This window comes from Gallinula chloropus, assembly GCF_964237585.1.
Source record: "Gallinula chloropus genome assembly, chromosome: 3".
Taxonomy (NCBI): Eukaryota; Metazoa; Chordata; class Aves; order Gruiformes; family Rallidae; genus Gallinula; species Gallinula chloropus.
The window spans coordinates 41,331,595-41,346,855 of record NC_140087.1 but is presented as its reverse complement, the minus strand read 5'-3'; the positions used below and the strand labels follow the sequence as shown (position 1 = coordinate 41,346,855).

The following is a 15,261-nucleotide window of genomic DNA, read 5'->3' as shown; positions in this document are numbered from 1 at the left end:
TGAAAAAATGAGAAGTGATCTACAAAGAACTCTGATGGGATGAGTACCAAAAATGCTGACTTACAAAAGGTAACACTACTGAATTTGGGGTTTACCTTGTCACTTTAATCACCTCAATTTTCTTGAAATCTAGTAGGTGTTTCTTTCCTTCACAGTGATTAAGAGGAGCACTGCACAGCATGCCAGACAGCAGCAGCAGAAGAAAAAAGGATAGGTCAGGAACGCCAGCCTGCAAGCGTGCACACTCTCATGTTCATCAAGATGCTTGGTGTTAGGGAGGTCCTGGCACACACACACACACACACACACACACACATTAGTTACCATCAGCATTTCTGGTGTTATAAAAAGGTTTGGTTTACCCAGACATTATCAACAAGCAACAAATACAGCACAATTATCATAAGCAGTGGAACAAGTAGGTGTTAGTGTCTGAAGAGAAATGAAGTGTTACTCTAGGTTTTAGAAATGTATCTAACTAATACTGGTCACAGCAACTTCCACCTCACGCCACCTGGGCAAAACAACTTGTGGTGAGTTTAAAAGTATGGCATATTTCTGGGACAAAAACTAGAACCCATCTTTAATCCCTCAGAGACCTGGAAGAAAATCAAGCCCAATTAGTCACAAAAAGACAAACTAGAATTCCAACGATGGGGCACCCTAATGTCATCAAGATAGCTGTCAGCTGGAGAGCACACATTTTCATGCAAATTCAATAATCTCTCAACAACATTAGACAACAAGCTGACTTTGATGTGATTGAGGCTAGTAATACTGTCCATAACTTTGCTTCAGCATTTTCTTAATATAATCTAATGAATGATCTGTGTTTGAGAGGAGCGTATCTTAATTTTTAAGTAACTCAGACTGTTCCCCAGGATGCTGTCTGCCAGCCTCACTTTATTTCGTTTTGACCAAAAAATTAGCAGTGATGTTTTAACAAGCTGAGCTGCTGTAGCATGTGACTGACAGTACTATAAAGGAAACCTGATTTACTGGATTATTTTGGGATGCCACAGTCTACCACATAAACCAAGGGGGAAAAAAAATCCGTACTGTCTTAGAAAACACACTTATGAAGACTATAAAGCAACTGTTGACAGTTAATAAACCTGTGCTCACACGTGACAGTAAAACACCTGAACTTTCAAAGAATTTATACCTTACATATTTTATACCAGAACAAGCCATATGTTATGATCTAATAGGGATATTTAATTAAAAATTGAAAAAGACCCCTCTGCAAAGCAGTATCTGAGGCTCTACGTGAGGGGTTCTTTCCATTCATCTATTTTGCTTTTCTTGTTGTTATTCTGTTTCTTATTCATTTTGTTTCCTAATGAAGCCTACACAGTAAGATACAGTTATATGCAGAAAACCTGTATTTAGGGCATGCATCAGCAAAACCAATATCCACCTCCACAACAGTACTTAACCAGCAATGACATGATAAATAACTGGAGAGCTCTGTTGATAGCATTTTACCATAAAGTAAATCAATCACCTGGGAATGAAATGTACCTTCCAAGGCAAATATGCACACGTACACTATTACTACCCTTTGCTATGCTGTTCTGAAGTAACTGAGTAACCTCTAAACACAAAGAACGCTGCGCTCTCCTTTTGCTTCCACGACCAAGAGCTGTCTCTAGAAATTCCCCAACAGGGAACAGAGGGGACACAATTGAAGACAACAGTCATTCTAGAGGCATGGCAACCACGCCAAACTACTCTTCTCACAGCATTTTGGCAAATACATGCTTTTCTATTGGGTGTCCCCACTTGCTGGTAAATAGAGACAAAAATGTTCAGTACTAATTGACAACAGTAAGCTTTTTCCATTAAAGTCCTATGAATGGCTAAAATGGCTAAATTTAGATGCTAAAAGCCACACTACTGCTTTATTTTTGCCACAAGCATTAAATTATTTTGAAATTAAAAACAATCCCCACAACACCATGTAACAGAGCACTTAAATGCTACAGAAGTGGTTTGTCTTTCAACTAAGTCTATTTGCAAAGCAAGATATTCTCTTTTGCGCTTTAAAACGTTAAAAACTGGAAGTTCACATAACAATGCGTCAGGTTTTTTGTTGGTTTTCATGTTCTGCCTTGTGGTGAGTTACTAGGAGATTTCAGAGAATCTTATGCTACAGATCTTCTCCATAAATTTAGATACTGCCTGTCACTCCTACTGACTTCCTACCAGCTTCACTCCCTCAAGTGTATTTGTTTGGGCAAAGCTTCTATACCCCACAACAAGGAAAACATCCCAGCCCCCAGCAGTATAACAGATAGCAAACTGACCAACCCTAAAACCAGAGCGGAATCTCTGTGTTGAGGGTTTTTGATGGTTGCAATGGGTTGTAGTCATCACTGATGCCTAACTATACCTCAATAGTGAAAGCTGTGAAGCAGAGCTAGCTGAGTAAGCTGTGATAAAAGACAGTGGTGTTGCTCAACTCTTTCTACAGACGAAAACCAAATTAACATTCTTACAACAAAACTGCTGCTTTTTTTCCTTTACAGTTTGTTAGTCCCAGGAGCACTGTGGGAAGAGATGCAGGAATACCTCCACAGCTCCTTCACTGATGGGCATTTTCACATTTATGTTTATACATCGGTTTCTGAACGGATTTTGGCACATTCTCAAAATGTTTTTTATTCAGGACACCAGGATAGGTTGCATGCCAAAGGCATTTATACCACACAGCTTAAGGACCTAGGTGAAAAATCTTAAATTAGGGGGATAGTGTCCCTACATTCCCACTATGGTTGATAGAAACAGAGAGAAAATTGTCAAAAAAGAAAGTTCAGGAGGAGGAGATTAATGGAAGCACTGCAAATACATTTTCCTCTTCCATTAAACAAATGGGCAACTTGTCTCTCTGAGTCCTACACCTGTGTCCAGAACCAGAAGCCACCTCACTTGTCTTGCCTACATGTCATCTAGGAGAGCAATGTTAATTTCCAGGGAAACAACCTGGACTGGCAGGGCTGAAACAGGTGATCCTCCACAGCACAAACCTCAAGAAGTTAGAGAACAGTCACAAAACCCCAAACCCTCCAGAGCTTCTCAGCTGCACTTTTGAAAGCAGAGTGCAGCTTTCCATAACCAACAGAACTGCTCACATTACTTCAGTGGACTCATCAGGAAAATGATGGAGAAAAGGGGGAGGAGGATAAAAACCCCAAACAAAACAACAAAGCCAGAGCTGAGCATTTCAAATAAAAATGTTCCCTATGTAGAGGAATCAGTCTGTAAACTCTTTTCCCTAGGAAAAGGCTGCAAGGACTACTGAAGCCCAATCTAAAACCACACTTAAACTAGCAAGAAGAGATTTTACAGTAAGGTAAGGGCCTGCTTTCCACTAAGTCTCAGCCAATGTAAATGCAAAACTAGGCATCAGCTTTCAATGTAACACACAGTTCAATGGCTCTTAACATCGGGTGCAATTAAGCACGCTTAATTTTTGTCAACCAAATTTCAAGGTAATAAAACTGACAACTCCTGTTGGAGGGTTTTCTTCTCACAAGGGTGCTTGTTGGATGATGAAGATTTTTAGCAGTTTGATTACCTTGGCAGCGCAGTTAAAAGATTATTTGGTATCTGTACATTTTTAACAGAGAATGGCATTCCAGAACAGAAAAACCTAAAAGAAATTTGTGAAACTCTTCAAGCCTCATGATTTTTTTCCTCCTTTTAATTTGTTGGATGGTGGAAGCCTACCAGCATCTGAGCTATTCCTCACTATAAGAGGAAATGCTACCCTCTCCCACTTCAGTTAGCATAGATCTGGGCTAGCAATTCAGCAGAACTCACTCAGAGTGAAACCCATCCCTGAGATGAGGAACAGCTGATAATTTGTGTTAACTACGTAATCGTTTTTCCTGTAAATCCTTATGTACATTCTGCATTCATTGCCTGAATAATTCCCACATTTTAAGAAGACTGATGGTGAAAGGGAAAAGGGTTGAAAGGCTTCTGAGAAGCTAATAAGCTATTTTATTCATGTCCCAGATTATAGGCCAGATGTTAAGTTCATACTTAACCTGCCCCACTGACCCATCTCCCAGATCCAACTCCTCCTCCCAAAAGGAAAACCAGTAGTATTGCTTGAAATGCAGCTGTAGAATAGTTCAGTTACCTCTTTTAGCCCACTGCGTTTGGGGCAGGGGACACTGCCCTTTGGAAAGTGACTTTCTTTTCTTTTTTCAGAATCCGATGGGTCATCAGCAGTCATCTCCATCTCATCCGTTTGGTTCTCTTCTTCCTCAAAAACACAGCAACTGGTTTCTTTCAGTTGAAACCCTCGGATCAACAGCTGACAGGCCTCCAAGTCAGCTTCCCACACTCTTTGGAGCAGCTGGCTCCCGCAGCTGAAATAAAAGCCAAAAGAAAATAAAACTGCAGTTCAGGGAGAATAGATGCTATTTCAAGCAACTTTTGGGGTGACTGCTTATTATTAGATAGGAAAATAGAAACAGAGAAAAAACAACAGCAGCTCAAATACTTTCACAGAGCTAACATGAGCTATTTCAACTGAAATTCAGTAAAATTGCAGCCCTGTTATAAAGCTGATACTATAAAAAAGCCTTTGTGCTAAGAGGTTGCTTCTGGCTACATGGCACATACCGGCTGCATGTGACCCTCTCCTGATCGTCCCAAAAGCAGCCACGTGGTTTTCCTGAATGTGATATAGAAGACCACATATGGACAATCACACTACTCGCTGCATTAAATCAGATCTAGCCTTTTTGGAAAACAGGCACACTAAACATCTTGTTACAGTGAAATGTCCTTGCTTCAACTTCAGCAAATTAGATTAACCTATAATACTCCTCCTTTCCTTCAGTCTCACACTTCTGAGTGTTGTCCTTATCACTCACTTGTGTGCTTTGGTTTTTTTCTACTTTGTAATCCCACCAAGGAAAAACCAAAAGCATTAGGGAACTCCAAATACCAGACTCGTTCGTACTTTCAATCCTTCCATCATCTCTCAGAGATGCCCACGTATGTTACGAACACTGCTCCTGAGATCTGACCAGCAGACATTTTCACCTGCAGTCAATGGGAGTTCTAGGCACAGGCAGTTTTTCAAAACAAGAGGCCTAACATCACATTGCTCGGTCGTATCTCCATTTAATACCGCGTTGTCTCTAAGGAACCAAATTATTCGGTTGCCTGCTGAAACACAGCAGATCAGCGTCAGAGCCTGGGCTGGGACTCCCAAGCGCCAATTCCCAGGGCAATACACACTTCCAGACAGATCTGAATGTTAATATCGAATAACCACAAATTTATTTTCACAGTGCTTCTCAAATGATATCATTTTCTATATAACTGCAAGAGATTATAAATGACTAAAAGAAGGAAAAAGATTATTTGATTTGGAAAAAAACTACTCGATTTTAACTCTTCTAAATTAAATACCAGCTTATCTTTTATTCTAAACAAAGAATAGAGGAGCCGCACTGCTCACAACAAAGTCATTAATCTAAGAAAGGTACATTTTTAACTCTGCACACTCTACAAGATGCCAAGCTGTAAAATTCACACAGCAATATTTTGAGACCAAGAGCAAAATTAAGCTCCAGCAGCTGAGCTATTTGATCTGTGCTTAGAATCAGTATATATGTTTATTGAAGGCAGAATGCAGCATGAGGTCCACAAATTGGTCTCCCCCAGGGAGCTCAGAGTATCACTAATTAGAGAGGGAAAAAAAAAAATCCTCACTGGATTGCAACACTTCTGTCTTCCACCCAGGTAGCATTTCACTTACCAAGCCAGAAAAATAAAATAACCCCCACTGTTTCTCTACCTGTCAGTCACATCATCATGGTTACACAGTACAAACATTTCCCTACAGACATACATAAACCCGTCTCCTGGCTTTTTGAAAAAGTTTGTCTGCAGCTATATGTGCCTTATTATTAAAGGCTCAGAAAATACACTAGAGTCGCAAATCGTAATTTCCAGTGGATAGCTTGTTTTGGCTATTCAATTTAATGAAGAGCTCTACTGACAAAACTGAGGCAGAGATAGTGATGTACACCGTATTCACAGCGGAGAGGAACAGCACATATAGAAGAAGTATAGTGTAACAGTGCCTGGGCTGCTGTTATTCAGCTGTGACTCAGCTCATCAGTTGAGAGGCTTTTGATTGCATCCAAGTTTTACACCCATTTTAGCAATCAGCAATTACTGAACATACCGCTAATAGCTTGCCTTTATTTTTTAGGATACTGTTGTTTTATTGCTGTATCTGTAAAACTCTGATACATCTTGGACTAAGATACTAAATTGTTATGCTGAACTTTTCAACTGGAATCAGTGAACACACATATCCTTGAATATTCTGAACAAACATAAACCCAAGGGCTCTGCATCCTTCAGTATGTGTTTTGAAATTCACTGCTTAAACATTTTTCATTCACACTTTTTAAATGAAACTTATTTGAAAGCTGCAAATACCTAAGACAGAAACACATACTAAATACTTATAAAAAAATTATATTGTCACCAGCATGCAAAAATCTTTAGGTTTTACACCAGGTGTAAATTCAGGATCAAATCAATTTCAGACTTCAGTTTATTCATATTCAAGCCACACTAAAAGTACATTTGCAGTCTTCATGAAGCCAAAAGCATGTGGATGCCTGTACTAAGCACAGTGAGATTTTTCAGGTATGCAACTTTTCAAAATGAGGGATCAAGATTGGATCAGATTTTATATTATTCCTATATTTATAAATATTTTATAATGCATCAACCTTGAGGTGTTATATGCCTGCCTATGCATTACTGCTGAAGTAGTGTATGTGGCAAGTTCAGTGGAGGTGCCAGGAACAATTTGTTGGAATCCACAACAAATCACAACCATTTATATCATAGAACCACAGACTGGTTTGGGTTGGACTGTATAGTTCCAACTCCCTGCTATGGTCAAGGACACTCTCCACTAGACCAGGTTACCCAAAGCCCCATCCAACCTGGCCTTGAACATGGACAGGGAGGGGACAGCCAGAGCTTCTCTGGGCAACCTGTGCCAGGGCCTCACCACCCTCACAGTCAAGAATTTTTTCCTTACGTCTAATTTGAATCTGCCCTAATTCGATTTAAGGCCATTACCCCTCATCCTGTCACTCTGTTCCCTTGTAAAGAGCCCCTGCCCAGCTTTTCTGTAGGCCCTTTCAGGTACTAGAAGGCTGCTGTAAGGTCCCTGAGCCTTCTCTTCTCCAGGCTAACCAAGCCCAATTCTCTCAGACTGTCTTCACAGAAGAGGTGCTCCACCCCTCTGGCCATCTTCGTGTCCCTCCTCTGGACTCACTCCAACAGCTCCATATCTGTCTTGTACTGGGGACCCCAGAGCTGAAGCAGTCTCCAGGCGGGGTTTCACAAGAGAGATGTAGAGGGACAGAATCCCCTCCCTTGACCTGCTGGTTCTGATGCAGCCCAAGGACACAGATGACTTTCCAGACTGCAAGCATGAATTGCCAGCTTGCTTTGTGCTTTTCATCAATCAACATCCCTAAATCCTTTTCCTCAGGGCTGCTCTCAATCCTGTAGTTGTGTTTGGGCTACAGACACAGCAACAACAAAGCATACCTTAATCACCTACTGATTGTGAACTTCCAAGTGCCAGAGTGCTCTTGAGTCCAAAGTGACTACAATGATGGCCCTTTTCTCAGAAGGTCTTTTAAGCTTAAAATAAGCAACAAGAGCCAGGATATAGATGAGGTTGTTGAAAGAAACACTGAGACAACAGTGGACTGAACATGGCACATTAGTTACAGTACAACAGTTTAATTAGTTACATCAGTATCTAATTAGTCTAATCACTGTCAAGCACACTGAGGTATCACAGTGAATGAGCATTTTAAGGACTTGCAGGATGCCAATGAAACAGGTCAGTGGATAGCTAATATCTCCATTGCTCCATAAAGGAATCATGTAGGAAAGTCAAAATATGCTAGTATAAAAACAGGGCAAGGGATAGATACATTGTTTAACATCTGTATATGGAAGTCAGTCTTTTGATATATTTAAGAAAAAAAAAACTACTGAGTAGGTGGTAAAAGATTGTGAACAGGCTTGACATTGAAGGTTAGTAGTTATGTTTGATGTGACTAAACAGAGGTAGCCAATAGAGAAATGCAAAGTGAAATGACCAGGATTTTAAAAAAAAAAAAAAAAACCAAAACAGTCCTTGTAGTGGCAACAGCACTTTGAATGGATGAAGCTAAGGCTGGACTGGTTTTAATAAGTCACGGCCAGGGAAACAGATGTTGAAGCAAGAGAGAGGTAAGACTCAACCTGAGCAATATTTTTAGCTGGACAGATAGCTGGGACAGGTCTTATCTCAAGGATACTTTGCAGAAAGACTCTACAAGAGCAGGCCGAAGCTGACTTGAAGAATGTCTGAAATATCCACAGCAACAGAAAAGGACACAGCAGGGAGAATTCTGGATTAGGTCATGTTGATGATGATGAAAGAGCTGTCAGAGAAACAGAGCTGTTTATGGACAGGGGGAAATGAATGTAGAACAGAGAGGTTTATCCTTGAGTTCACTTCATAAAGAGGCAATTGAAATTGCAGTTGCAGATGCCTTTTCCAAGTTCTCAAGTAGTTTTCTAGGAAACAACACTGGACACCAGGGGGGTGCCAGGAAACTAGAGGATATATTCAATGTACATGTAATGGTAGGTGAAGTTCATGTCATGTCAAGAGTCATATTCAGCAACAATTCGCTCTCTCTTCCTTGAAGTCCAAACAACATTGCTCTTCTGTCTTTTCACAAGATTCCCAGCGATATCAACAGGGGCTCTCTATGTAGTGCTCAGCATTTTATTCCAAAACTATTTATAGCACTAACTGGAACTATGAGAACACGACTTTCCTATTGTGGGCTCTGCATACATACAAAAGGCACATTCAGTTCCTCAACATTATAGCCTAAGTGAAAACATCCCCATGTAAAAATAGCCAAACAAAGTTTACATTTAACTCTATTTAAAAAATGAAAACAAAGTCCCCCAAAATCTTCTCAAAAGTCAACTGGAATCAACATGGGGTGATGTGCTACTTGTAAATCTCATCATCTAGAGTTTTTATGAGTGCCCCTTGGTGAGTGAATTTTAAAAGTGGTTTACAACACCCTGAGGTCAACACTGTGTGTTGATAGATGATGTCGCTTATTTTTAGAAAAATCCCTGTAAGAAGCCACATCTTGAAAGCCAAAAGAGTGAGACAGAAGCTAAAAGGCATCTACCAAGACATCTATTTAGAAACTGCACAAACAAAAGCTAACTTATGAGGGGACTTTAACCACCAAGAAGAAGAAATACTTTAAACAACTTCCTTCTAATAGGTGAGCCACACTAAGGTGCAGATTTGGGAAAGCATGTACTTACCTTTTCTCAGTACCTGGCACACATGTTAACACTGACCCAAAAGACACTTTTCTCTGTCAAGGTTGGAAACAAAATGCATCAGAAATATCCTGGCAGACATGACATACCAGGGTTTTTTCATTAAAACAATTAAAAGGATTTGAAAGTTCTGAGGCTTGCAGAAAATGGTAACTCAAATTAAAACACTTTGCTCTAGATGCCCATTCTTCATTGATCTATTGCACAAACTAGGAAAAAATTCTTTACATTTTGGTCACTTGTTTATATTTTGCACTACAGGGAAGGAACCAGCTCTTCTTACTCTACATCTAGTTATGTTTTTGTTGCCTTTTCTTAAGGCAACAGCCATGCAGTGCACAAAGGAGGCAAGTAGTATAGAGTAATAATACTTAGAGGAAGGCAGGCAACCATATCGCTTTCTTGTTAGTGGAAATCCACTCCTCAGATTTGGTTTATTATATTAACTCACAGTCATGCAATAATAGCCCTTCTTACATTTAACAAGTATTTACTATTCCAGGAACGTGTTTTGCTTTGGTCCATCATAAAAAAAAAGAAATTAAAAAAAAAAAAGGCTTCCAACCTAATCTGTTCCTGATCTTTAACCTTAGCTGTTATATTTTAAGATGCCTACAACCAATCTGTTGAACAAACTAAGGACTACAATGTTCCTATCAGTGGGTCAAATGAGGCTCTAAGGAGAGGAAGGCACATAAATAAATCTGGCTGGTGTGTAATGGCAGACTGATAAGGTAGAAGGTATAACTAGGGCATCATATTTCAGCTCTCCGCTGATGAACATAAGATGCAGAAGAAAGATGCAAGAAAAGGGACGAAGAAAACATGGACTCTGCCAGAATGGTAATTGTTTTCCTTTGGCCTGTGAACTAGAAAGTCACCTTTTCTAAACATCTGATTTTTTTTTTTCTTGGAAGCCTCTCTTATCCTACAAACCCTTTCAAACAACCTCAGTTTCACAATTCAATTCCTTAGATTGTGCCTCTTCTCTCCAGTTCTTCAGGAACCAAAAATCTCATTAATTGACTCCATATTGTTCCAATCATGCAACTGTGCCCCTGTGCAGGAGACTTTCTTCCTAGTTCCTTATTTCAAAACTCACTGACAACACTTGCTGGCTCTTCAGCACTATTATTGCACTTCTCCATGTAAAAAAGACTCACTCCCAGAAGGTCAGGAGACTCCACACTCCCCTGTCAGATGACAACCTGCTATAACACCTACCTAGGACAGTATCTAATACTCTTAGGCAGAGTCTGAAGCTTTCTCTGGCAAAAGCAATTTATTTCTCTGACCTTGGGTTTTTTTCTGGGATAATTTTTTCTCTGGGCTGACTTTTCTAACATCTAAACCTGATGAGCCACAGAAAAGTCCTCTGCACAACAGTCCTATCCAAGACATCCAGCACATCCAGACAGGACATGATAGTGTAGCACAGAGATGTGGACACCGCATTCATGCAGATAGAAGAACGGGTGATAGCAGTGGTTCTGCTTTCTACAGCGTCCCAGGAGCAGATGCAAATGTGTAGATTTGAGGAAACAGGTGAGCAGAGCCTCAAGACCAGACCAGCCCTCACAGTATGGAGGCCATGGAACCCTCCTGTCCTTGACTTGGGGATGAGTACCTAGAGCCAGGTGTCCCATGTCTTTGTTGAGTCACCTAACCACTACAATATTGCTATGGAACACCCACCAGTCTTTGAAGTTATATTGGGGTAAGGAACTATCACTTCTTGGCTTTGTGAGCAAAAAGAAGAGCATCAGTTCAATTCCCTTCTCGCCCACATCTGCCAAATTTCAGATGAGTTGTAGGGGAGAACCAAAAATACAAGCTGATTTCTGCTCGTCTGAGATATTTAGCACAGTAGACACGCTAGGCCCAGTATAAAGAACACTTACAGAATGTAACAAAACCACTTTGGAGGGAAAAATGACATGCTGGAACACAACCACTCAAACGCTGCACAAGCTCCTTCAGACTGCTGCTGCCTGCTGCAGGTACCTTGAGGCTCTCACTTCTCTCCTTGCCCTGTCTGAACTTTCACTCCTGGGGCAGTGTATGTCTGCAGGTCTGGCCACAGGGAGAACCTCCACAGCTCTTTATGCTCCTTTCAGTTGAAAACATACGCTGCATGACAAATTACACCTTATGTTTATATGTAATATCTTGTATTTGCAAACAAATTTAATGGCATTGTGTTACCTTCACGTGAAGGACTTCATTGAAAGTGATAAGGGATAGATGGACGTGAAGATGTACATATATGAAGGAAATAAGCTTTTTTAACCTGTACAAAGACTTTCCTTTTAGTGACACTGGAGCAAAATCAACATAGAATGTAACTATTCTATATTCCATAGTGCTTACAAAATGAGGGATGAGTTTTCAAATGTGCACACCGAATTGCCAAAGTAGGGTATACAAAGGGTAAAGCTGTGAGCGTAGGCAGTTTCCTACTTTGCATTTGTAGCTGAACGATGTCTATCAGCGGCTGAGACGTTCCTGAGAACACAGCCTTCAGTGCAGAAGACAAGACAAATCATGCTTTAGGGGGGAAGGCTGGAAGCAAACAACTGCCCAGGACCAACAGCAAGCAGGACCAGTGCATGTGATCTGATTTTCCAGAACTCCATCTTCTTCTCTGCTTCCACAGATTTTGATTTAATGAAGCATTATGTTTTGCAGCAATAACTGCATGCTAACAAAAGGATGAGCCAGGCATAAGCTGTACCCTCTCTGACAAATTTCACTCTCCATCCACAGAAAAATAAGAAATAATATTCATGTAAAAAATACACGGCCCCTCACCATGGCCCCTCACAGTGATCTCAGTAGAATCTCATAGACTCATACAATGTTTTCAATTGGAAAAGATCTTCAAGACCATCGAGTTCAGCCATCTATCCAGCCCTACTAGGTCCAACACTAGACCAAGTCACCAAGCATAACATCTACTCTTTTAAACACCTCCAGGGATGGAGACTCAACCACCTCCCTGGGCAGCCTGTTCCAATATCTGACAACCCTTTCAGTAAAAAATTTTTTCCTAATATCCACCCTAAACTTCCCCTGACACAACTTCAGGACATTTCCCCATGTCCTGTCACTAGCTACCAGGGAGAAGAGACTGACCCCCACCTCACTACAGCCACCTTTTAGGTAGTTCTAGAGAGCAATGAGGTCTCTCCTCAGTCTCCTTTTATCTAGACTAAATAATTCCAGCTCCCTCAGCTGCTCCTCATAAGATCCTAAGTATCTGAGAGTATTTTCTGCCAAATGTTTAAAAGAAAATTAGGTCTATCAGCTACACTAATTAACCACAAGTTCTTCCACTCAGAAGATACATTACCTACTGTGTCCAGGATACTGAAGGATTAAAATCTAAACTGAAATCTAAAAACAATCCACTAAGAATCATAACATCTTTCCTCTGCCTGATATCAGCATCTGAAGGACAGAAGTACACCTTGTATTTTATGTGAAATGCACATATTTTATACCTGCTTTTTCTTTCCTGAAAGGCCTGTTCAAAACACAGAGGAAGAACAATTTTTCTAGTGCTTAAAACCAATAATGGACATTTGATTAGTGTTATTAAAAAACAAGATATCACACAATACTGAACAATATTTTTGTCATTTTCTCTTCAATCCTCCAGTCATTTATCTTACCCGGCACAAAATTTTAATCACTGCCTGTCATCTTTCTATCAATATTCAATGTCAGTGTGTTATACTTAAATTATCTCCACTGGAAACACAAAATGATAGACTGTTGCAGCTGATGGTTTTCACTTTGATTCTTAATGCAAGGTGGATGCAGGAATGAGACTGACACGTCAAATGCAGGAAATGAAGTAATTTACAAGGGAAGAAGGAAGGCACCTTGTAGTAAGGATTTACTACTCAATTTTGTCCCTACATTTACTGTACAGTTTATTTTTTACTATATTACCTAATCCATAATGTAAAAATTTACTACCTGCTTTCAGGGCTATTTATTTCTCTTTAAAAAGGAATAGAGTAATGGTCCTCTGCCCCTACCTCCCCTGAAACATCTATTATAAATAATCTATTCTAAGAGTAAAAAACTTAACTTTGATAGATGAGGAGAAAGCGACCAAGGAATTCTTCTTATTAAGCAGTCCACATAAAGCCAGCTCCTCAACCCCAGTTTATCATTCAGCTCATTCATAATCTGATAAAGGACCTTCAAGTTTGGTACAAACACTGATAACTCAGCCTGCATCCTGCTCGCCTTTGGCTCCTGCAGTAACAGCAAAGCCCCACAATGTCATTAAACAGTTGTGTCGGCTGCTGGGTTCTGGTTTGGGTTTTTTTTTTTCCTAGATGGGAATCACTGGCATGAGATTTTTTTTTTTCCTGTATTACTTAATATTTGCACAAATTGGATTTGAAGGAGAAGCATGAACTAGGCCCTGATTTTGGAAAGCAGGCACCTCGGGACCTATATATTCACCTAAGGTCTGTTCAAATGGTCGAGCTGTTGCACAAAGCCTAAATACTTCCATGAGGCTGAACCCCACAAAGGACTCAACTTACGGTAACTTCCACAGAAATTGAAGCAATTAAGCAGCTTTCGGACTCACCACCAACTCTAACCCAAGAAAACGCGCTTCCAAAAGCATGCCGCAGGCCGGAAGCACAGCGCTTGCATTGAGGCCGCATTCTCAGCTGCCACTGATCTGCAATGCTGCAGTAACACCAACAGCTATTTATACCAAGAGAAGAATGCATTCTTATCACAAAGCAATTAGAATAACGAGTCTGATCTCTTATTATTACAGTTTCTGACCACAAGTGTTAGGAAGCACATAGAAGGAATTTGTAATTCCCCTATCATTTATTATTCACTTCTGTTCTCCAATAAAGAATTCAACAGTTTATAATATATTCCCCTCTCCAAACGTGTAACAGAGTTAGACTTTCAGTGTCAAGCGAATTTGGGAGTGTGAATCATCCTGTGTGCTACTGACTGAGCAGGCACTAAACCTACCTAGCAATTAAAAATTACAGAACAAAGAAATGCCCTTTTAGAAGAGACACAATTGATAGAGATTATATATTGTCATCATGTGGAAATGTACCTTGAAATTCAACCTTTGTAACCAGGAAGACACACCTGGAAAAACAAGAGTGTTGGCCAAATACTGATGTCAATAGCCACATACTTGCAGAGTTCCTCTAAAATGTCCGAGGGCACAATAGGACCCGCTGTGGCTGCAAGGTCAAACACGGTCAGGAGCCAAATCCTGTTCTGGCTCAAAAAGAGCAAGAGAGAAAGGGCAGGGTCTACAGATCCTCCCTGGATGGAGACTGGTAGCACAAACCCTGGATGTTGCATGCTGCCAATGAGAGCACGCTGCCAGCTTCCTGGGGCTGTGTGACTTCCCAAAAACTGGAAGAGAACACTCCCATCAGTTGGCAAATAAAGTAATGAATGTTTCCAGGCACTAGCACGCAGAATTGTCCCAGTTGCATGCAAGAGCTATCCTACACCTTTATACCGAGGCTACATAGGCGATGACACTTTATTTTCTACTCATGTAATTATCATGATGCTCGTATCTAATTAGCCAATGAGAACTTTGTGCAAAGCATTGTCCAGAGGACAAGGAAATGTAGCAGCACTGCTGGACAGCTGGCAGATGACATCACACATCCATCCTCATCTTCCCTGATTGCCCTACACGTATTACTATGATTGATGGCAATCCTGCTCAAGAGAGATGACCAATCTTCTGAGAAATGCCCAAACTGGTTTCAAGTCTTGCCTTTAGGGACACACACAAACCCAGTAGCA

The 15,261-nt window shown here is 40.5% G+C and overlaps 1 protein-coding gene across 1 annotated transcript in view; it reads right to left on the bottom strand.

Moving 5' to 3' along the window:
* Nucleotides 1-15,261, bottom strand: part of DISC1 (DISC1 scaffold protein) — a gene marked incomplete at its 3' end in the record, with an annotated part of 185,823 nt that overhangs the window by 19,157 nt on the left and 151,405 nt on the right. Inside the window, exon 10 of the mRNA XM_084261835.1 lies at nt 4,151-4,382. Coding sequence (XP_084117961.1) covers nt 4,151-4,382 — 232 coding nt within the window. The remainder of the gene's footprint in view (nt 1-4,150; nt 4,383-15,261) is intronic.